Here is a 24,991-nt window from a genome sequence, read left to right as displayed (position 1 = left end):
TTTTATTTGCATTTCTCTAATAATTAGCAATGTTGGGCATCTTTTCATGTGTTTGTGAGCCATCTGTATGTCTGCTTTGGAAATGTCTATTTAGGTCTTCTGCCCATTTTTTTAAATTCCGTTGTTTGTTTTATGATATTGAGATGTATGAGCTGTTTGCATATTTCAGAATATTAACCAGGAGTGAGCTTTTGAACAGAATACTTCTGTTTCTATTTCCAAAAATATGTAGAGGGAAAAAGAGAAAAGGAAGCCTATGTGCTGGTGTTTATTCTTAGCAGCTGAAGCCACCCTGCCATCCCCAGGTGCTTCATCCACAATATACTTGCCAAATTGCTACCAGATTACTTCATCCCTTGCTCACTCGATTTCCCCAGGACACTACTGCTTAAAGGGTAAGTCCAAACTCCTTAGCCCAACATTCAAGACTCTTTAAAATTCGACCCCAATATACTTCTCCAAAAAAGTTCACTTTAAGGAAATTAAAACTCTGGCCAAATGGTCTATAAATTCCGAATAGGCCACAGCATTTCCCACCTACTTTCCCTTGCTTACACGGTTCTTTCTCCCTGGAATGCCTCATTTCTTCTGTTTACCTCTGTAAGTTCTACCCAGGTTTTAAGGTCTAGTGCAAACCCCATATTCGCTAGGAAGGCTTTTCATACAACGCAGACAATTATTTTCTCTAACTTTCCTCTGGCATTTAATACAAGCTGCCTTAGTAGAAGTTACCCTTTTAGGTAGAGGGCTACATACCTCTCAAGCAGGAACCTGTTAGTTTATAAATTCTTAGCAGCCCCAAACTTTCTCAGCACAAGGCCTTGTATATATACCATTAGCGTCGACAACTGTTAGTAATAATGACCACCCCTTTGGTTTGAAATTGTTAACCAAATCTCCCCACCTATGGGTAGCTAGATTGGCTTCTCCACTAAGGCCGCTACGACCCACTAGGGAAGGAAGACAACTTCAACACAAAGGATCGTTCGCTACTCGCGACGCCTAATGCAATATAGTGAGTAATGCGTGGTTGGGTCATGAAACGCTTCCCGAGGGCCACGCGGCCTTGTCTCTCACGCTCCAGGGGGTAAAACAAAAAAACCGCTTCCCGCAGCCGGCTGCCCCAGGCTGACTGGAGGGAGGGCTGGAGCTTCCTCGCCGCCGATTGGCTCCCTGGAGCCGCCGCCTCCGGTGATTGGCCACTGCCGCGAGGGACGCCGGGACGGCACGCGGCGCTGGCCTCACATTCGAGGCGGCGACGATGGAGGCTGCGGCGTCCTGTTTTGGGCAGGTGGAGAGCAAGGGCCAGGCCTGGGGAGCCGCCGAGGCCCTGTGCAGCCGGTGTGGAAGAAGGTTGTCCGGAGCTCCGGGTGAGGGGCTGGGGGTCAGCCCGCGGCCCGCCGGCTGGCGGGGGAGCCGAGAGACAGGCTGGTGGGCAGTGGCCGCGGCGGCGAGAGAGAGCGGGGGAGCCCAGGCCCCGAGCCCGAGTCCGTAGGCCGTCTGCGAGGTCGGGACGCAGAGGCCTGGAGTGCGGCCCTCACCCCTCCCTCACACCCCCTTCCACCCCCTCCCCCCCGCCCCTCACACCCCCGCCCCACCCCCCCTTCGGCCCCTCCACCCCCTCACCCCCGCCCCACCCTACCCTCCCCCTACCCCCTCACCCCCTGCCCCTCCACCCCCGTCACCCTCTCCCTCCACCCCCTCCCCTTCACCCCCTGCCCCCTCCACTCAACCCCCTCACGCCCCCGCCCCACCCCCTACCCTCCACCCCCTTCCACTCCCCCGCCCCACCCCCTACCCTCCACCCCCTTCCACTCCCCCAACCCCCTTCACCCGCCCCCTGTCCCCTCCACTCAACCCTCACCCCCCACCCTTGCCCCCGCCTCACCCCCTGCCCCCTCACCCCCCGCCCCCTCCACTCCAGCCCCCTCCTCCCCCCACCGCCACACCTTGCGCCGCCCCCTCCCTCACCGACCGGTTCGCAGGTTCGGGAAATGGGGGATGTGGGAATTTGGCCGACATCCTGTGGTAAAGCAGCAACGACACGTGATTTTCTTGTGTGGCTCTTGTTGTGGTAATGAAATGTTCCTGAAATTAACGGGCGGGGGCGGGGGGCGTGTTGCTCCGTTTGCTTCAGGCGTTGTTTGGAAAGTAGCGCGTTACTTTTGTGCGTCGTGTTCTTCCGTCCTGGGCCGTCGGGGGCACCGTGCGCTCTTGACCCGCCCACCGAGACTCTCCTCCGCTGAAAACAGGTTCAGGTTACTTGAACGGCACCTAACAGGCCTTAGAGTGCTGTGCTTCTGCCGGGGCGAGTTGTTGACTGTCAGCGCCAGGAGCTGCCAGAAAGCCTTACCTTCACCCTGTGTGACTGTCACATCTTTGTACTTGCAGAGCGAAAGTCAGTTTTCTCAGTCTCTCCGGGACGGACTCCGCTTGGGAGACGTGAGCGTGTAGAGAAAGTTGGTGTGTTTTCCGGGGGAAGAGGCAAGTTTCTCCTGCCTGGAATTCGATCGCTGCTGTTACGTAGAACATCTCCATTATTTGAATGATGTAGTACTGCAGAATAGAGTTTTAGAACGTACGTTTTTAAAATCACTGGTTCTTTCATACATTTGTATTGTCGTGCTGAGAAGTACTCAGTTGGAAAGATGGTGCCTCTGCAAGTAGAATTGTCAAAGTGCTTTGTAAGCTGTAGTGCAGCACACGTTATCTCGACTTGTACAGGATCAGAAGTCTTATAAAAGCCTTCTGATTTCTTTAGTAACATTATCTCTGGAATTTAAATAGAGCTTTAAAATTTAGCTTGGTTGTAAAAAAGTTTAAGATGTTTCCTTGGCTTAAAAACTAAAGCTCTTTTTTATCAGAAGAATGCAATTATTATAATATAAATCAGCAGGAACACTATAATTTTATAGTAAATGATGACTAACTTTATTTAGCTACTTTTCCCTTTTTCTTGAGAAGTCTTTTAAAATGACAACCTTTTGAAGTGACATAGCTATAATGTTTATTATGATAAAGTTCTGCTTAGAGTATCAAAATCTTGGTATTAGATTTTCAGTCAGGATTATGGTATTTCCCTTCATACATGCTAAGTTTGTGAAAATGATCTTTCTATGGGTCGTGTGTGTGACAGTGGTGGCATTTGACTTCTGCCCTGGCTTCTGTCTTTGCCAATGTCTTAATCATTAAGGCGGGGGGGGGGGGGGGTGTCTTTTTTTTTTGGAGTATATTTGATTTACAATATTGTGTTAGTTTCAGTTGTACGGCAAAGTGAATCAGTTAAACATATACACACATCCGCTCATTTTTTTTAGATCCTTTTCCCGTATAGGCCATTACAGAGTATTGAGTAGAGTTCCCTGTGCTATACAGCAGGTTCTTATTAGTTAATCTATTTTATATATAGTAGTGTGCATATGTCAATCACAATCTCCCAATTTATCCCTCCCACCCATCCCCTGGTAACCATAAGTTTGTTTTCTACATCCATGACTCTACTTCTGTTTTGCAAATAAGTTCATATGTACCCTTTTTTTAAATTTATTTTTATTATTTATTTATTTTTATAAATCTGTTTATTTATTTATTTTTGGCTGCGTTGGGTCTTCGTTGCTGCGCACGGGCTTTCTCTAGTTGCAGTGAGCAGGGGCTACTCTTCGTTGCGGTGTGCGGTCTAATCATTGCAGTGGCTTCTCTTTGCGGAGCACAGGCTCTAGGCGCGCGTGTTTCAGTAATGTGGCTCGCGAACTCTAGAGCGCAGGCTCAGTAGTTGTGGCTCATGGGCTTAGTTGCTCCGCGGCATGTGGGATCTTCCCGGACCAGGGCTCAAACCCGTGTCTCCTGCATTGGCAGGTGGATTCTTAACCAGTGTGCTACCAGAGAAGTCCCTATACCCTTTTTCTTAGATTGCACATGTAAGCAATATCATATGATATTTGTCTTTCTGTGTCTGACTTAACTTCACTCAGTATGACAATCTCTAGGTCCATCCATGTTGCTGCAAATGGCATTATTTTGTTCAAGAGAGGGGTTTTGCCAGTTTCTCATGTCGGCCCTCACTGTCCCCTTCACAGGATGGGAAATATAAATTAGCAGAGGGAAGTATGATCAGGTAGAAAGAACATTAGACTTGGAAACAGAACTAGGTTGGAGTCTGGATTATACCATTTACCCCAGATCACCAAAATGTTTATCCATCTCTAGGTTGAATAAATATTCCCAGCCTACTTAGCTGGGAATTTACAATGTCAAAATGAAGTACCTCAGAGCACTTTATATGATTATAAGAGATGGCAGATTCAAAGTATTATAGGTACCAAATAACTGTATAAAGAAAGGCGAACAATACTACATACCTCTGCCTGTTTTTTCTTCTGATTTTTCTCCCTCCTTCTGAGTTGTATTGTTTCTCCTGAATTTTGTTTAATCATCCATTTCTAACTAAACTAGATATCTTTTCCTATACAAGAGAATTCCCTTTAATTTTCTCCCCTGATTATACTGAATATTCAATGTTGACAAACTGAGAAGTTTAATTCACAATAGAATTTCATCAATAGGTCACCACCATGAACTTCAATGTGGACATGCTTTTTGTGAACTGTGCTTGTTAATAACTGAAGAATACAGCACAATTACATGCCCTGATTGTGAGGTAAGTTTTATTGTCTTTCACACTGAATGCATTACAGCCTAATGCTAAAGGTAAAAATGTTAAAGAAATAAAACATATTTCTAGTTAGGAACTAGAAACTTGCATTTTTGCTGCTGAGTCTTTTAAGTAAAGAAATCTAGCAAAAGGTAAAGCTTTTCACATCCATTTTATAATTGTTCAAAGAGATCAAGAAGAATGCAAGGTTAAGGTCATAAACTTATTAGCCTACATATTTTGACTCTGGAGATTTCTGTGGAATATTTCATTGTTTAATTTATTTTTATTTTAATGAAGTATATTCCTTTCAAATCTCTACACCCCCTGCCCTTTTTTTGGGCCGCGCAGCGAGTGGGATCTTAGTTCCCTGACCAGGGATCAAACCTGCGACCCCTGCAGTGGAAGTGCAGTCTTAACCACTGGACGGCCAGGGAAGTCCCCAAATCTCTACTCCCCTTTTCCACACCAGTACCATGCAAGCAAATTTTGAATTTTCCCCTGACCCTCAACCTTTGCATGTCATCAAATTTACATTTGTGGAGATGTGTAAAAAAACAAAAACGAAACAGAAGGCAAACAATGGCCTAATGTTAATGTCAGAAGTGCTAAAAATAGTACAGTTGCACTAAAATCTGTGCGCCAGTAATAATGAGAACAAATTAAGGATTTAAAATAAAATTTACTGACCATTCTTTGCGTTTACTACAAATATAAATGTTGCTCAGTTTATATAGTATGTTCCTGGAAAGTTGTCTTAATCTCTAAATTCATAATGTTCCACTTGAGAGATCAGAGTTTGGGGATTTGTATCCATTGTTTTCTGTGGCAAACAATTAACATAGAGGAAGAAGACCTGGAATGCAGTCCTAGTTCTGTCACCCTAAGGCTGAGTGTCCTTATTTGTGAGATGGAAATAATACCTGCTTTTTTTATCTCATAGGATTGTAAGAGTCAAATCTGAATTATGTGAAAATTCTCTACAAGCTTTAAAATAAGTGTTATAGTCGACCTTTGATTATTTAGGTGTGGATTAACTAGTTTGCAGGTTAAACGTGATAAAAATATATATAATAATATGTATATAAACATAAATGTATAATTTGTGAAAGTTTCAATTATAGCATAAACATTTACATATAAGAAAACATCTGTTTTGGAATTACATACTTCACAAATCATGGCCTTTATTGTGGGAAATTCCTGTCCCCTTTCCCTTTTTTTTTTTGACAGTCGGTTCCTCAGATGTGGCTAGCTACATAGTTAAGGCAAAGGGGAACTTAGCTCCTGTGGTTGAAATGGAGTATCCCTGACACATTGAATTTTATGGTGGGTAAAGAGTGTGAAGGGAAAAGGAAGAGGCAGGACTGTCTCTGCTCATATCCATCCTGTTCTGATATTCAAAAAACAGCTAGTTTATTAGAATGGTAACCTCTTGCCTTTTGTGGCAAATGACTTTGTGTTTAGTGGTCTCTTAAATCACTATACTTGTATTATTTTTAGTGTTTTGGGTAACATCTAATGAAGTGTTTATAGTGTATTTATAAATATTGGTTTTTGATTTTAGGGTTGTATCAAATCTATTTTGTATCATTTGACTAGTTCCGACTCTCACTTTGGGGGATATGTGATCTGTCCCATCCTTCCCTCCTTTTCCCCTGTGCTGAGTCCTTCAAGAAACCATCCTGAAATTGTTACCACTCTTTTATTAGTTTTTAAAGTTTAGATTTTTCCTGATATCTTATATTTAGAATAAGAGATAATAGAAGAATCAAGTCTAAATTAGTGAAAAGTCTGAATTTATAGACTATTTCAGGATTGAAGTTTATTATTTTTAAATAATGTACATTGCTCTAAAAAGTAAGATTTAGGTACCTATATTCACATTAGACATATTTATAATTTATCTTTAATGTTGAAGGCCTAGGTAGTGCTGATTATTTCAAGCTTAAGCCTAAAATGATTCCATTCAGGGTTAATGGGTATACTTGTGTTCTTATTTTTGAGTTTGGGTGAATATGAATTTATCTCCCAGTATTTATCTTTTATACTTGTATGTTTTTTTTTATAGCATCCCTTCTCTGCTTTTGATTGATATTAATGGTTAATAATAACCATTCTATAATTACATACAGCAATATGGCAGGTTTTGTTCAAGGATAGGATCATACTTAGGTACCATTCCAAAAATACTGGCATTTTATTGATAATTTAGACCTGAGTCCAAAAATATATTGGGCCATGAGGAAATGATAATTTATCCAATCAATAGGTAATTAATATATATTAAAATCCCATGTGGATTGGAAATGTTAATAACATGCAAATTGAAAATGTAAAATAGAAGAGACTATAGATAATTGTGTAATATTGGATGGCGAAGCCTTGTTAAATATATCACTGAAGTCAGAAACCATAGAAGAAATGCCGTTTAAATTTGACCGCATTTTTTCATTTACAAGTAGAAAAAAACAACCAAGCGAAAACACCACCATAAATAAAACTTAAGTGACAAGCTGTGCTAGGGGAACAGGGAGAAAATTTTTATTATATATATTAGAAGTTAAGACTCTTTACACAATTTTAACTGAAATCTTTTAAATCAGTTGTATTTAATATTTTCTTAAATTTCCTGGGAGAAATGTCCTGCATCAAATCTACTGGTGGTAACATTAACTTCTTACTATGAAATGACCAGCCAAAGGGGCATAAATGAGTAGGTGGATAGAAATTATTAAGGTTTTAGCCCCCAATTTTGGGGTGTGCGCTTAAAAATAACATTTGATCCAATGCGATGTTTTTAAAGTAATGCTTTTCTCCTAATTATCTAATAATAGATAACTGTCTTTGGTACGTTATACTTGAAACCTTGCTAGGACATCCTCTTCCCACCAAAGACACATATGTATTTACATGGGAGACTATAACATTTAGTAGTCTGCTTTACTTCTCTCAGCATTAACCTATCCTCATGAGCGTCTCCTACGTTACTTTTTTTTTTTTTGCGGTATGTGGGCCTCTCACTGTTGTGGCCTCTCCCATTGCGGAGCACAGGCTCCGGACGCGCAGGCTCAGCGGCCATGGCTCATGGCCCTAGCCGCTCCACGGCATGTTGGATCTTCCCGGACCGGGGCACGAACCTGCGTCCCCTGCATTGGCAGGCGGACTCTCAACCACTGTGCCACCGGGGAAGCCCTCCTACGTTACTTTTAATGGCTGCATAATAAACCCTGGTACATAAGTGCTGTAATATAATCTCTTTATCAAAAACACTTAGGTGGTTTTCAAATTCTTTCACTATATTTTTGCATAATTCCTCAAACCCACTCCCACCAAAAAAAAATCCCATCAGCAGGTTCTGTTAATTTCTGTGTCTTAAAAAAAAAAAATCGGTGTTTGTCACATTTTAAAAAACATGTTTGGCAATTTAATGGGCAAAAAATTGGGTATCTGCTTGTTTTAAATTGCAAATCCCTGATTGCTAGCGAAATTGAGCAATTTTTCATATGTTGATTTCTCAGCTCTTCTGGGAGGATCTTTAACAGATCCTTCCAGGTCCTTTCCATATTTTCCTTTTGAATTGTCTTTTTCCTAACTTGTAAGGATACTTCATGTGATAGAAATATTAACACTTCGTTCTGTGTATTTTAACTATTGATATTTTCTCCCAGTTTTTCACTTTTAGTTTTATTACATTTAACCATTCAGAAATGTTTCCTTTTTCAGTTGTTTTTTCCCCCCTCCTTCATGGCTTCTAAGTTTTCTTTGATTAGGCAGACTTTTCATCTCAGAGTTATACATATTTATTTTTTTCAATACTTATATAAGTATTGAAGTATAAGTATTTTTAAAAGGTGCATATTAAATCTCTTTCTGTTTTATATGATGTAAGGTGGGTATGTAACTTTCTTCTTCAGAATGATTCGCTGGCTTTCCCACATGATTTATTGAATAATGCTTCGTCTGTTTAATGGAAATGCCATTTATAGGCTGTATGAAGTTCCCTGTATATGAGGATCTGTTTCAGGGCTTTGTTCTGTTCATTTACAGTTGACCCTTAGACAACTCAGGTTTGAACTGTGTAGGTCCATTTATACCTGGTATATTAAAATTTTTGTAATTCTTACACATTATATTTTCCATATGAACTTTAGGATTATATTAATTTTATATTAGATGTATTTTAGGGTATTAAATCTTTGTTTTCAGGAACATAACATAATTTGCCATTTATTCAGTTTTTGTTTTATGATACCCAATAAGTTTTTTTGGTTTTCTTTTCTTAGGGCTTATATTTTTCTTATTAAAGTTATCCCCAAGTATTTTAGAGTTTTGAACATACCTTAAGATAGCATTGTAAAATTTTTACAGTAAATTTTTAAAGTAATGTTCCAAGTATTTCCTTTATAAGTGTGGTATTTTAATGTTCTGTTTAATTAATAGCTGTCAAATTACTGATTTCCTCAAAAATTAAAATAGGATAAAAATATCACATAAGTACAATTTTTCTTTGATTTAAAGAGGATTTAAGGATCTTTTCATTTATCTATGAATGGCTCACTAGTTTTTTGAATTCTGGATAAACAGAATTTATTGAATGACTTCCTGTTTTTTTGTTTTTAATCTTTTGTCCTAAGGTTGTTTCAATTATAAATACAGAACAAGAATACTGCCCAATAGATGGATGTATTAAAGAAGATTCTTTTATGGAAAAACTTCAGCCTAAAAAGTATGTTCCATGTGCACTTATTTTAGTATTTAAAGTTCAGTATGTTTCTGAAAGAGTTATTTTAGAATTATTGATTAAAGGTCATTCTTAGATTAGTGTTTCTAACCCATTGTTTACAGAGAGCTCTTTAAGTTTATAATTTGAGCTGTTAATGAAATGGGAATCCAGCTTCTAAAGAAGCAGCATTAGTTTGTCCTTATTTGAAGTGAGGCAAAAGAAAGAATGCAAGATTACCATTTTTACACTCTGTTTAATTGTTTTAGTCTCTTTTGCCTACCTTTAGCTCTTCCAGACTCTTTCCTGTTCTGTGGTTCTTCATTGCCTGTCCAAATAAAATCCAAAATCCTTTAGGCTAGCAGTCATGACTTTTCACATTACTGCTGCAGTTTCTCTGTCCAGATTTAAATGGGTGCTTAGAAACCAACAGGAGAGTTATTTCTTTGGGTACTAAAAGCAGTTAGCTAAAGTCTGGCAACTGGGTATTGATAGAACCAGCGGTAGCACTCAGGCTCATTGAATGCAGGTACTGCTCCCAGCTCCTCTATTTGTATTCCATCAGTCACTTCCTCCATAAGCTCTGAGTGGAGTGATTAGAATAAATCTTTAGGAATCTTTGTGGCTCTGTGTGAGTCATAACATATAGGAACACCTACATATCTAGCAGATGACTTACTGTGTGAGGGAGACCGACTTTAAAAGGGCAGTAAAGATTGTGCACCCGCTCCAGAGGAGGGAGCCCCTGCTCAGCTCCAGCCAGTCACTGGAGCTGTGTGTTGAGACCATCCCAGTGGTCCCAGATTATCCTTTTCTTTTCCAAGACAAAATAGAAATCTGGACTTATATGTGAAACTTCCTTACTTTTTAACCATCATGCAAGTCAAGTCTGATTGTACTTTTGTCTAGGTATGTGTAATGTCAAATACAGTTGCAAAGTAAAGTTTTACTTTCAGAAGTAGATGAATCTGTTTTAGGTACCCCATTTTTTTTCCAAATTGCCATTTTTTAATTAGTTCTCCATGTCAAGTGTACTTACGTTAGAAACTCCTATTTCCTAATTCCAGTAGAGTTTGGTTCAAATAGTCATATATTTTAAAATAGAAGTATTCCTTGATACATGATGTATTTCCTTCCTGATTTGTCTTTAATATTTTGAAACAGGAATTGAATGATGGACTCCTTATGGCTAATGCATTCACATATGTTTTCAAGAACATGAATATCCACTTTTTAAAGTAATTGAATGTTTAAAAATTACCTAGTGTATTATTCTATGAGAGGAACATTTAATCATAATAAACTATTATAGGCTTATGATTAACTTATTCAGCAAACACTGAGTGCTTACTGTGTGCCAGCCAACATAGGGATATAAAGATAAAAATAGGCCGAAACTCTAGCATCTGTAGACAAAACATGCAGCTTACTCTTCCGTTGAAATTAACTTGCCTAGTAAATTCATTACCTTTATGTACATAAGGCAGGCCTATAAGTACATTTTTTAATAGCTGGCATTTGTGTGTATAAATACTTTAATTGAGCTTAGGACAGTTCAATGATTACCAACATCTCTACCAAAAAATATCCGGGAAGGAGAGATGATTAGGAAATTAAAGCACAATTTATACTGTAAACTGTTATTTTTAGGAATTTGTTGAGAAGTTGAATTCTTGATTAAAATTGTTTTATGTGAAAGCGTATTTAGTCATGGTTTTCCTCTCTTTGCATATCATAGATAATTGAGAACCCACTGTAAGTGTTCTTATAAGTCATCATAAGAATTATTTTTTTTTTTTTGCGGTACGTGGGCCTCTCACTGTTGTGGCCTCTCCTGTTGCGGAGCACAGGCTCCAGACGCGCAGGCTCAGCAGCCATGGCCCACAGGCCTAGCCGCTCCGCGGCATGTGGGATCTTCCCAGACTGGGGCACGAACCCATGTCCCCTGCATTGGCAGGCAGACTCTCAACCACTGCACCAACAGGGAAGCCCAGAATTATTTTTGATAGAGGGTAAAAATCAGAATAGAAGATGTAAATCATTATATAAATGTTGATACTTAAAATAATGTACTTGACATTTTTCCAGGATGAAGAATTGTTCTCAGGACTTTAAAAAGACTGCTGATCTACTAACTGTTGGTTTAGAACATTCAACCTCCACACACGGGACTGTTTTGTACCCATCAACTGTAATAGAGGTATGAAAAATGTAATTCATGAAGTGAGATGAGGCCAAACATTTTTACTTTTCTCTGGTAGCTTAACTTTCCTCTCCTCTCAAGGGTCCTATAATTATAGATTGTTTTGGAAGCTTAAAGGTAACAGAGGTAAACCTACACTCCTTGCATGAATCTCTTGTTTTATTCTAAACTATGTCTCAACAATTCTCTTTTCTTCCCAAGGCAGCCCATTCTACCTTTGACCAACTCTGTTAGTGCTCTTGATATTTACCTGTATGTAGCTGCTTCCCTTTGAACCTGGTTACTGAATTCAGATTCTGTGAAACTTGTGTAAAGTACAAGTTTCTAAATTCTTTTCTTTTTTAAGATTTTTTTTGATGTGGACCATTTTTAAAGTCTTTATTGAATTTGTTACAATATTGCTTCTGCTTTATGTTTTGGTTTTCTGGCTGCGAGGCATGTGAGATCTTAGCTCCCCGACCAGGGATCAAAACCACACCCCCTGCAGTGGAAGGCGAAGTCTTAACCACTGGACTGCCAGGGAAGTCCCACAAGTTTCTAAATTCTAAGTGTGATTTTCCAGTTGTTTTAATGACAACTAAAAGGCCTAATGGCACTCGTTGATGATGATGTAATTGTTGTTGGAAGATTTGAATTGTACCAGTTACTACTTTTGATGACTTTAAATAATGTATTCTTTTAATTGAAGGTTAGAAACAGAATAAATTCCAAAATGCAGTTGAATGGAGTATTAAGTTTTTTTGTTAAGGAGATCATTAGTGGGCTGGGAGAGGAGAGAGCACTATCTTCAGTGTTTAAATCTTAATGTAGCCTAATCATAATCTTGTTTTCTTAAAAACTATTACTTTTTACATGTATTTATTTGTGGCCGCGATAAAATTTTCAGGTAGTTTTAAGTTGCAAAATGTTTATAGGACATAATCCCATTTATTCAAAAAGATAGCTAAAAAAAGAAATCCGGAATGCTATCACCAAAACTCTAAAATGTTCTTTGTTGCTTGTTTTCAGATTTCTGTAATTTGTCTGTGTTGCTTTTGTAACCAAAACGGTAGCTTGATGTTTCTGCAACTAATACAGTATATCTAAGCATCTGTTTTTATATTTTGTATTTGTATGTGGTCCCCCTCCCCCTTCTTAGGAGACTGAAACTGTGGAAGAAATTGATGAAGCATTGAAGGTGGCAGGGAAAAATTTTGAACAATTAAGTACTGCTATAAAAGTAAGCATTCTGAATGATCAAATTCTATCATAAATTAAGGCATGTTCTCTTTAAATGTGTGTATTTAGATGTAACATCACTGAAGGTAGAGCTTAGCACTGAGTTATTAAGTATGATAACCTAATGAGAGAGAAACGTACAAAAGAATAGAAAACTCTCATGGCCTGCTAGGATTAGTCTCCTAGCATTGTTGTGCTAGCAGCCTACTGAAATTGGAGCTCTATTAAGGAACTCTCATTTCTGCTTGCTGCGAGCTGAATTTTGTCTTGGAAGCATTGCAGATCACCCTTCTAACATTGCTCATTATTTGGCTGTATACTGTTACACTGAGTTTTATGTTCTTTTCTTTCTTACCTCATCACCCAAGAGAGAGACTCCCTCATTTATTGACAAACAGCAAGTTCCTTGAACCTAGCAATGGCAAATTTACAACCAGGGCATTCAAAAAGTTATAGCTGATAATGAAATTTAAGACTTCAACAGATGAATTTGGGAGGGGGGTAAAAATTCAACCCATAACAGGTTCATGTCCTTCTCACATGCAAAATACATTCAGCACATCTCACACCCCCAAAATTCTTAACCTATTTCAGCATCAACTCTAAGTCCAAAATCTCATCTAAGTATCTTCTAAATCAGGTATGGGTGAGACTTAGGGTATGACTCATGCTGGGGCAAAATTCCTCTCCAATCTGAATGTGTGAAACTAATAAATTATCTCCTTCTAAAATACGTTGGTTGGGCAAGCAAAGGATAGACGTTCCCATTCCAAAAAAGGAAGAATTAAAAGGAAAAAAAGAAAGATCTCAAGCAATGATTCTTTGTTTAAAAATATAAAGAAGGGCTTCCCTGGTGGCTCAGTGGTTGGTAGTCCGCTTGCCGATGCTAGGGACGCAGGTTCGTGCCCTGGTCCGGGAGGATCCCACATGCTGCGGAGCGGCTGGGCCTGCGCGTCCGGAGCCTGTGCTCCGGCAACGGGAGAGGCCACAACAGTGAGAGGCCCACATACCGCAAAAAAAAAAATATATATATATATATATATAAAGAAGTATGTAGAATAGTCAACATTTTAATTCAAGTATTTAAAAAATATTTTATATAGGTATAAATTCTTTTTTTTTGGCCGCGGCATGCAGGATCTTAGTTCCCTGACCAGGGATTGAACACATGCCCTGGTACAGGGACCGCAGAGTCTTAACCAGTGGACTGCCAGGGAATTCCCTAATATTATATTTTAAGTTTTTATGAATTTAAGGAATCCTGCCAGAGAGAAACTCAGCTATCCAAAATGATCCATTTCCTGTACTGATTAAAAGTGATACGAATTTTAGAAAACTTGGTGGATTTTCTAGGCCTTTTTGCTAATTTATCAGTACAGAGTGCTAACAAAGATGTGATCTTGTTGACAAGTACCAGGATTTAAAGTTTAACCTTGTGACTTACTTTTATTATCTGATCTCTTGTGTTGTTATTTTGAAAAGTCCAAAAAGTACCTTTTACTTTAAAAATTATGTTGAATAGTACAGTTCCTACAAAATAAAAATACCAAATGAGGTCTTTGTATTATGTTCTTCCCAGGTGCTCGAACACATATACAATCAAACAAAAGAGGAGACAGTCAGTCTTATAGAGGTTCTGGAGAAACAGTTTGATCAGCTTTTCACTTCTCTTGATTCCAGGTAATAAGTTAAAAATATAGACTTAGTGCAACTGAAGCTTTTAACATTAACTTGTCATTTTATTTCTTTGTATAGACTGAAGAAATTAGTAAATTTTAAACAAGTTTGGAAGGTAATGGGTGGTCCCTACAGGCTGATGTTTACAGCCTCAAAATGAAGAACTATTTATTTATTCATTTAGGCTATTTGTCTTCTGGTCCCAAAGCTATTAAAATAAACAATTTCTTTCTTAAAGCAGTTAGCACAAAAAAATACTTTCTAATTCTGAATCCTGTTGTAGAATTCAGCGTACTTGGGAAAATGCAAACATACGTTTTCATGTGGATAGTTCCATCACTTTTTTTTAGGTATTTGCATCAGAGCAAATAATACTCTAGTGATTTTTCTAAACAAATACCATACTGTTACATATCCAATCTTTTTAAAAAGTTGATATATATGATCTCAAATAATCTTTGATCACACTTTGCATTTCAAGAGACAGGCTCATAAAAGTTGTGATAAATATATTTAGAAATGGTACTTGCCTATTTGGCTCTTAGTTCTTTTTTTTAGTCTGATTAGGATGACTAGAACATATGCTCAACACTATGAATGTATCAGTTGATATTCTTTATTCCTCAATGCTGATGGTATGTCACATTTGGTATTTAATTATAACACTTAAGTGATAGGTCATGTGCATGCATTTAAAAAATACTTCTTAAAAGTAGTAAATATACATAATGAAGTTTACCTTTTTAAGCATTTAAAAATACAGTTTAGTGGTGGGGGGAGGGGTAAATCGGGAGCTTGAGATGAACATACACACACTGTATAAGATAGATAACCGACAAGAACCTACTGTATAGCACAGGGAACTGTACTAAATATTCTATGATAACCTTTTTGAGAAAAGAATCTAAAAAAGAATGAATATATGTATATGTATAACTGAATCACTTTGCTGTATACCTGAAACTAACACAACACTGAGTATCAACTATACACCAATAAAATTAAAATTAAAGTACAGTTTAGTGGCATATGGTAATTTTATGTTTAACTCTTTGAAGACTGCCAAACTGCATTCTATGGTGGCCACACATGATACAGGCCCACCAGCAGTGCACAAAGGTTCCAATTTCTCCACATCCTCACCAACATTTGTTTTTTTTTAAAAGATGAGCCATTTTCAGAATGTGAAGTGATGTCTCATTTTTGGATTTGACTTACATTTCCGTAATGGCTGGTGTTGTGGAGCACATCTTTTCATGTGCTTATTAATTGACCATTTGTTTATTTTCTCTGGATAGGTATGTATTCCAGTCCTTTGCCCAATTTTGATTTGGATTATTTATTTTGTTGTGGTTGGAGTAGGAGTTCTTTATACATTGTGGATGTTAGTCCTTTATCAGATACATCATTTTCAGATATTCTCTTTCTGTGTCTTACCTTTTGTTTGTGTTTTTTAAAAAAGTTTTTTGTTGGAGTATAGTTGATTTACAATATTGAGTTAGTTTCAGGTGTACAGCAGAGTGATTCATTTACACATACATGTATTCTTTTTCAGATACTTTTCCATTATAGGTTATTACAAGATACTGAATAGGGTTCCCTGTGCTGTACAGTAGGTCCTTGTTGTTTATCTGCTTTATATAGGGTAATGTGTATCTGATAATCCCAACCTCCTAATTTATCCCTCCCTCCTTTTACCCTTTGGTACCATAAGATTGTTTTCTATGTCTATGAGTCTGTTTCTGTTTTGTAAGTAAGTTCATTTATATTATTTTTTAGATTCCACATAAAAGTGATATATGATATTTGTCTTTCTCTGACTTCACTAAGTATAATATTCTCTAGGTCCATCCATGTTGCTGCAAATGGCATTATTTCATGCTTCTTTATGGCTGAGTCGTATTCCATCATATACATATATCACATCTTCTTTATCCATTCATCTGTTGGACACTTAGGTTGCTTCCGTGTCTTGACTATTGTAAATAGTGCTTCTGTGAACATTGAGGTGCATGTGTCTTTTTGAATTAGATTTTTCGTCTTTTCCAGATATGTTCCCAGGAGTGGGATTGCTGGATCATATGGTAACTCTACTTTTAGGTTTTTTTTTTGTTTTTTTTTTTTTTTGCGGTACGCGGGCCTCTCACTGTTGTGGCCTCTCCTGTTGCGGAGCACAGGCTCCGGACACGCAGGCTCAGCGGCCATGGCTCACGGGCCCAGCCGCTCCACGGCATGTGGGATCTTCCCAGACTGGGGCACGAGCCCATGTCCCCTGCATCGGCAGGCAACCACTCTCAACCACTGTGCCACCAGGGAAGCCCCTATTTTTAGTTTTTTAAGGAACCTCCGTACTGTTCTTCATAGTGGCTGTATCAATTTCCATCCCCACCAACGGTGTAGGAGGGTTCCCTTTTCTCCACAGCCTCTCCAGCATTTATTATTTGTAGACTTTTTGATGATGGCCATGCTGACCCATGTGAAGTGATACCTCATTGTAGTTTTGATTTGCATTTTTCTAATAATCAGTGATGTTGAGTATCTCTTCATATGCCTGTTGACCATCTGTATGACCGTCCTCTTTGGAGAAATGTCCATTTAGGTCTTCTGTCCATTTTTTGATTGGTTTTTTTTTTTAGATATTGAGCTGTATGAGCTGCTTGTATATTTTGGACATTAAGCCTCTGTTGATCACATCGTTTGCAAATATTTTCTCCCAATCCGTAGGTTGTCTTTTGTTGTCTTGTTTATGGCTTCTTTTGCTGTGCAAAAGCTTGTAAGTTTGATTAGGTCCTATTTGTTTATTTTTGCTTTTATTTCTTTTGCCTTGGAAGACTGACCTAAGAAAACACTGCTTCTGTGGCTTGTCTTTTCACTCTCTTGATAGCATTCTTTGATCCAAAAAAGTTTTTAATTGATGAAGTCCAGCTTATCTGTTTTTTCTTTTGTTGCCTGTGTTTTGATGTCATATGCAAGAAATCATTGCCAAATCTAACATCATGAAGCTTTTCCCCCCTGTGTTTTCTTCTAAGAGTTTTATAGTTTTAGCTCTTACATTTAGGTCTTTGAGTCATTTTAAGCTAATTTTTGTGTATAGTGTAAGGAAAGGGTCCAGCTTATTCTTTCCCATGTGGATATCCAGTTTTCCCAGCACCATTTGTTGAAAAGACGGTCTTTTCTCCATTGAATGGTCTTGGCACTCTTGTCAAAACTCAGCTGAACCGTATATGTGAAGATTTATTTATGAGCTCTCTGTTCTGTTCCATTGGTCAATCTGTCTGTCCTTGTGGCAGTAGCACACTGTTTTAATGTGGCTTTGTAGCAAGTTCTGAAATCAGGATGTGTGAGCTCTCCAACTTTGTTCTTTTTCAAGGTTGTTTTGGAAGTTTAGGGTCCCTTGAGATCTCATGTGACTTATAGGATGGGCTTTTCTATTCTACATGAAACATCATTGGGATTTTGATAGGGATGGCTTTGAATTGTAGATTGCTTTGGGTATTGACATCTTAACAGTATTAAATCTTCTGGTTCATGAACATGGGAGATCTTTCCATTTATTTTGTTTTCCTTAATTTCAGCAGTGTTGTGTAGTGTACAAGTGTACAAGTCTGTTGCGTCCTCGGTTATGTTTATTCCTGAGTATATTCTTCTTTATATTCTGTTGTAAAATGAATCGTTGATTTCCTTTTCGGACTGTTCATTGTTAGTGTGTAGAAATGCATCTGATTTTTTGTTGTGTTCATTTTGCATCCTACATCTCTGCTGAATTCGTTTATTAGACCTACTAGTATTTTTGTGGCATCTTTACCTATAAGATCATGTCATCTGCAAAAAGAGATCATTTTCCAACTTCTTGTAAATTTGGATGGCTTTTATATCTTTCTTTTTTTTTGTCTATTTACTCTGGCTAGAACTGACAATGATATATTAAATAGCAATGGCAAAATCTCACATCCTTTTCTTGCTACCGTTCTTAGAAGAAAAGCTGTCAGTCTATCATCGAATGTAATGTTAGCTGTGAGTTTTTCTTATATAGCCTTTATCATGTTGATGTAGTTTCCCTCAATTCCTAATTTGAGTGTTTTTATCCTGAAAGGTGTTGAGAACGTCACATCCTTTTTCTCTATCATTTGAAAGGACCCTGTGGGGGGATTTTACTTGTTTCTGTTAATGTGGTGTATAACATTAATTGATATTCATATGTTGAAGCTTCCTTCATTCCAGGGAATAAATCCCACTTGACATGATGTGGTATTCTTTCACTATACTGCTGATTCAATTTAGTAGTATTTTATTGAGGATTTTGCATTAATACTTGTAAGAGACATTAATCTATAGTTTTCTTATAGTGTTTTCATATGGCTTTGGTATGAGGGCAATGCTGGTCTCATAGAATAAGTTAGGAAATGTCTTCTCTGGCTCTTCAGTTTTTTGGAAGAGTTTGAGGAGGATTGGTGTTAATTCTTCATAAAATTTTTGGTGAAGCCATCTAGTCCAGGGCTTTTCTTTTTGGGGAAGCTTTTGATTACTGATTCAATCTTCTTACTTTTTTTTGGTCTGCTCAGATTTTCTGTTTCTTCATGATTCAGTGTTGGTAGGTGGTGTGTTTCTAGGAATTCGTCCATTTCGTCTAGCTTATCCAATTTCTTGGCATACAGTTATTCACAGCACTGTTTTCAAATATTTTTTGTCTGTAAAATTGATCATCCTATGCCTACTTTATTTTTGATTTTAGTAAGTTGGCTCTTCTCTTGTTTTCCTAGATAGTGTAGCTGAAAGTGGTCAATTTTGATCTTCTCAAAGAACCACCTTTTGGTTTCTTTGATTTTTCTCTATTTTATCCTATTTATATACTTATTTCCACTCTAATCTTACTACTCCTTCCTTCTGCTAGCTTTGGGTTTAGTTTGTTCTTTTCCGGTTCCTAAGGTGTAAAGTTAGGTTGTTGGTTTGCCATGCCTTTTTTAATGTGTTTACAGTTGTATATTTCTCTTTTAGCTCTGCTTTCACTGCATCCCATAAATTTTGATACTTTGTTTTTCCATTTTTGTTTGTCTCAAGATATTCTCCTTCTGTTTTTTTTTCTTTGATCCATTTGTGTTTAGTAGTATGTTATTTAATTTCCACATATTTGTGAATTTTCCAGTTTCCTTCTATTATTGATTTCTAGTTTTATTCCATTGTGATCAGAAAAGATACTTTGTATACTTTCAGTCTTTTAAAATGTATTAAGAGTTCTTTTTGCCCTAATATGTGATCTAACATAGAGAGTGCTCCATGTATGCTTGAGGAAGATGTGTATTGTCTGTCATTGGGTGAAGTGGGTTTTTTTTGTTTTTTGCAGTACGCGGGCCTCTCACTGCTGTGGCCTCTCCCGTTGCGCAGCACAAGCTCCGGACGCGCAGGCTCAGCGGCCATGGCTCACGGGCCCAGCCGCTCCGCAGCATGTGGGATTTTCCTGGACCAGGGCACGAACCCAAGTCCCCTGCATCGGCAGGTGGACTCTCAACCACTGCACCACCAGGGAAGCCCTGGGTGGAGTGTTTGTATGTTAGGTCCAGTTGGTCTACAATGTTGTTTAAGTAGTCTGTTTCCTTACTGATATTCTGTATGGTTTTTCTGTCCACAGTTGGAAGTGTAGGATATTGAAGTCTCCACCTATACTTACAGAGCTCTCTCTTTCTCCTTTATTACATCAACGTTTGCATCATATATTTTGGGCCTCTGATGTTTGGTACATATGTATTTATAATTGTTTTATTGGTGAATTGACCCTTTTATCAGTCTATAATGTCCTTGTTTGTCTTGTAACGGTTTTTGACTTAGTGTCTATTTTGCCTGAAATTAGCATAGCCACCCTAGCTCTCTTTCGGTTACTATTTGCATAGAATATCTCTTTCCATCCATTCACTTTCAACCTATCTTTGTCTTTAGATCTAAAATGAGTCTCTTATAGACCTAACTATATGCTGTCATTAAAAAAAACCCAGGCTTCTCTGGTGGTGCAGTGGTTAAGAATCCACCTGCCAATGCAGGAGACACTGGTTCGAGCCCTGGTCCGGGAGGATCCCACATGGCGTGGAGCAGCTAAGCCCATATACCACAACTACTGAGCCTGTGCTCTAGAGCCCACGAGCCACAACTGCTGAGCCTGCGTGCTGCAGATACTGAAGCCCGGGCCCCTGGAGCCCGTGCTCTGCAACAAGAGAAGCCACGGTTATGAGAAGCCCGTGCACCACAACGAAGAGTAGCCCCCACTCACCACAACTAGAGAGAGTCCACGTACAGCAACGAAGAACCAACGCAGACGAAAATAAATTTAAAAAAAAACTCACTTTTCTTCCACTCTCTGCCTTTTAAAAAAATTTTTATTTTTATTTTTGGCTGCGTTAGGGCTTCGTTGCTGCACGTGGGCTTTCTCTAGTTGCGGTGAGCGGGGCTTATTCTTCTTTGTGGTGTGCAGGCTTCTATATATGTCTAATAGCTTTTTTTGACATTCATTTCCTCTATTACTACCTTCTTTTCTGTTTATTTGATTTTTTTTTTGGTGGTGACACATTTTGATTCCCTTCTCATTTCTTTTTCGCATATTCTATAGTTAGTTTTTTGTGTGGTTATCATGGGCATTACAAATAACATCCTCACATCTATTTTGAATTGAAACCAGCACAACTGAATTGCATACAAAACCTCTACTTTACATTTCCACCCCTTCTTTATGTTTTGTTGTCACAGTTGCATCTTTATACGTTGTGTATCCATTGACATAGCTTTATAATCATTTTATGTATTCTGTAAATGCTGTGGAAAATATAGAGGAGTCATAAACCAAAATTACAATAATAATACATTTTGTATTTGCCCATGTATTTACCTTTTCCAGAGATGTTGATCTCTTTCATTTTAACCTGAAGGAGTCCCTTTTGCAAAAAAACCCCAAACGATCTGATTTAAAAATGAACAGAGGGACTGAATAGACATTTTTCCAACGAAGACATACACCTGGCCAATGGGTACCTGAAAAGGTGCTCAACGTCACTAATCATCAGGAAAATGCAAATGAAAACCACAATGAGATATCATCTCATACCTGTTAGTATGGCTATTCTTGAAAATACAGGAGATAACAAATGGTAGCAAAGATGTGGAGAAATGCAAACCCTTGTGTATTGTTGAGTATGTAAATTGCTGCAGCCACTGTGGAAAACATATGGAGGTTCTTCAAAAAATTAAGAATCCACTAATTCTAATTCTGGGTATTTATTCGAAGAAAATAAACACACTAATTCGAAAAGATATATGCACCTCTGTGATCAATGCAGCATTATTTACAATAGCCAAGATAAGGAAACAACCTAAGAGTCCATCAATGGATGAATGTTTAAAGAAGATGTGGGGTGTGTGGGTGTGTACACACACACACACACACACACACACACACATAGATGTCTTTGTATGCAATGGAATATCACACAGCCATTAAAAAGAAGGGAATCCTGTCAGGCCCTAGATGTGGAGAAGAGATTGGTGGCTGCTAGAGGTGGAGACAGGGGTGGACGAGGTGGGTGAAAGGAGGCAGGAGGTGCCGCCTCCCAGTTACAAAATAAGTGTGTCGTGAGGGTGCGGCGCAGAGCGTGCGGCCGCAGTTACTAGCATGGTGTCACGTATTTGAGAGCCACTAAGAGAGCAGGTCTTGAACGTCCTTGTCACGAGAGAACTCTGTAACTGTGGTGGTGGATGGCAGCTGGACATTTTGCAGTATATGCAGTTATCAGTTCATAATGCTGTACGCTGAAATTAGCACAATGTCATATGTCAACATACCTCAGTTTTTTAAAATAAAATTTTTTAAGTTAAAATTGTTTTGAAAAAGAGAATTGGGCATTTGCAAAAACAGCCACCTCTCCCAGTCTTTGCAGACTGTTTGCCTGTGCAACTGAGTTTTTGGATCAGCCTAGGTGAAGACTTAAGGTACTTTGAGGTCTTCTCTGAACATGTATCTTGCATGAGTGTGGCTTGTTTGACTCCTTTGTATTCTTAGCTCTTTACAATGTCTTAATTTCCTAAAGCATCTCACCCCAGCTTCTCCTTTGAGCCTCAGGCGGGCTGTTGTGTGTCTGTATCTGTGGTCTCTGCTGCCAGAGCACCTGTAGCTGTTAGTCTCTCTGCAGCCTTCCCAGCCCACTTTCTCTTGCTGCCTGAGTTCCACATTAGGTAAAACAGCTCTCCAGGCAGCCTCCAGACAAATGAGGACGTTGCGAATAAGGTTTGCTGCGGCCCCTTCGGAGGGAAAGTGTTGGGAACTGCGCTGCTGTCTCCAGACCAGGACTGCACCACGCTGAGCAGGGGTCTGGGTGGGGTCAAGAAATGAAATTTCCTACTGATTTGACTGTGGGTTTCTCTCAGTTGCACATTTGCTTCATTGCTGTATACCTTTGTCCACTTCCCAGAGTCCTATAAGATTGTTTTAACCAGTCTTTGGCTCTCATTTGAAATCTCCATTGGGGAACGAGGGCTTAGAGTTTCCTAGTCTGCCATTTTGCTGACATCACTCCCTGGGCATGATTTTTTTAGGAATCATCTGGAACTTATCAAAATGACCACTTACCCCTAAAAAAATGATTTTCATAAAGTATATATATAATTACTAAGTTTTTTGGAATACTTCTTCACCTTCAGAGCCTTGTCACATTCTTATTACTCTTCAGTGTGGCAAACTCTCCTTTTTTGAGGCCAGATTTGATTTTAAGGAAATCGTTTTATTTGATGAATAAGCAAGTTAGACACTATAATTTTTGGTCAAAATATCTTAATTTCCATAATAATTAATTCCACTGTAGACAGAAAAATTTTTGAGAAGTGAGGCACAAATAATGTAGAAATAACCCTGTGAGCTTCGTAAGTGATTACTTTGAAGATTATAGTTAATCGCTACCTAAGTTTTGGTTTGGTGAAGTCTATTTTAAAGTCTCATTATTTTTTATATAAATTTATTTATTTTTAATTTTTGGCTGTGTTGGGTCTTCATTGTTCCGCGCGGGCGTTCTCCAGTTGTGGCGAGCGGGGGCTACTCTTCATTGTGGTGTGCGGGCTTCTCATTGCGGTGGCTTCTCTTGTTGTGGAGCATGGGCTCTAGGTGCAGATGCTCAGTAGTTGTGGCACACGGGCTTAGTTGCTCTGTGGCATGTGAGATCTTCCCAGAACAGGGATCGAAGCCATGTCCCCTGCGTTGGCAGGCGGATTCTCTTTTTTTTTTTTTTTTTTTTGCGGTACGCGGGCTTCTCACTGTTGTGGCCTCTCCCGTTGCGCAGCACAGGCTCTGGACGCGCAGGCACAGCAGCCATGGCTCACGGGCCTAGCCGCTCCGTGGCATGCAGGATCTTCCCAGACCAGGGCATGAACCCATGTCGCGTGCATCGGCAGGCGGACTCTGAACCACTGCGCCACCAGGGAAGCCCAGTAGGCGGATTCTTAACCACTGTGCCACCAGGGAAGTCCTGAAGTCTCATTTTAAATTCACGTAATATGTATCTGCTTATGAAATTCTAAAATGTCTAGGTAGGTCCTTGTGAGAAATGAGTACAGATATGTCTTTGTAATGGCACAAGTGACTGCAAGATAGCTAGGATTTCTCTCTTACTTTTAAAAGTGATAGAATCGTCTAGTGTCTGTCATACCTCTGAAGTTCTGTGACAGCTGTATCTGTGACATGATAACTGTATCCTTCTACAAAATTTACCTTTTTTCTAGTTATATGTATGTAGCTTTCAACTATAATAGATTTCTGGGCTTCCCTGGTGACACAGTGGTTAAAAATCCTCCTGCCAATGCAGGGGACACGGGTTCGAGCCCTGGTCCGGGAAGATCCCACATGCCGCAGAGCAACTAAGCCCGTGTGCCACAACAACTGAGGCTGCACTCTAGAGCCCATGAGCCACAACTACTGAAGCCCATCCACCTAGAGCCCGTGCTCCACAACAAGAGAAGCCACCACAATGAGAAGCCTGTGCACTGCAACGAAGAGTAGCCCCCGCTCACCACAACTAGAGAAAGCCCGCGCACAGCAACGAAGACCCAACGCAGCCAAAAATTAATTAATTAATTAATTTAAAACTGTAATAGATTTCAGTTCAGTTGAATGCCTCATTAACCATGTTATTTAAGTTCATAAAGTAGTGAATTTACCTTTTCAATACTGTTGAGTTACTTTAAATTTACTTTCATAAAAATGTTTATGAAATACTGAAAAATAACTTTATCTTAAATGAAGGAAAAAGAACCTGTGTGAAGAGGTAGTAAGAAATACGGATGATTACTTATCAAATATAATAACGGCTAAAAGATATATTGAAGTGAAAAAAAATGATTTGGATGCAGCTATGAAGATAGCAAGAGAATTAAAATCCACACCTTCTCTAAGAATATACTGTGACCTGAATCAGGTATTTTTAACAATTCATAATGTTAATTATTTCTGTGGTGGCTTATATTACCTACTTTGGAATATAATATTTAAGACTTA

The 24,991-nt window shown here is 38.8% G+C and overlaps 1 protein-coding gene across 4 annotated transcripts in view; it reads left to right on the top strand.

Moving 5' to 3' along the window:
• The first annotated feature begins 1,258 nt into the window (after window positions 1-1,258).
• RNF17 (ring finger protein 17) overlaps window positions 1,259-24,991 on the top strand; it is a 110,846-nt gene continuing 87,113 nt past the window's right edge. For 3 of the 4 annotated variants that reach the window (XM_067713866.1, XM_067713865.1, XM_067713864.1), the window contains exons 1-7: window positions 1,259-1,370; window positions 4,563-4,657; window positions 9,289-9,380; window positions 11,463-11,574; window positions 12,716-12,796; window positions 14,375-14,475; window positions 24,740-24,911. In XM_067713866.1, the coding sequence (XP_067569967.1) occupies window positions 1,262-1,370; window positions 4,563-4,657; window positions 9,289-9,380; window positions 11,463-11,574; window positions 12,716-12,796; window positions 14,375-14,475; window positions 24,740-24,911 (762 nt within the window). In that variant the 5' untranslated portion in view covers window positions 1,259-1,261. The remainder of the gene's footprint in view (window positions 1,371-4,562; window positions 4,658-9,288; window positions 9,381-11,462; window positions 11,575-12,715; window positions 12,797-14,374; window positions 14,476-24,739; window positions 24,912-24,991) is intronic. The other variant, XM_067713867.1, reaches the window with a different exon arrangement.

This window comes from Pseudorca crassidens, chromosome 18, assembly GCF_039906515.1.
Source record: "Pseudorca crassidens isolate mPseCra1 chromosome 18, mPseCra1.hap1, whole genome shotgun sequence".
NCBI classification, from domain to species: domain Eukaryota; kingdom Metazoa; phylum Chordata; class Mammalia; order Artiodactyla; family Delphinidae; genus Pseudorca; species Pseudorca crassidens.
The sequence above is the reverse complement of the archived record's forward strand: the minus strand, read 5'-3'. Positions and strand labels throughout refer to the sequence as shown.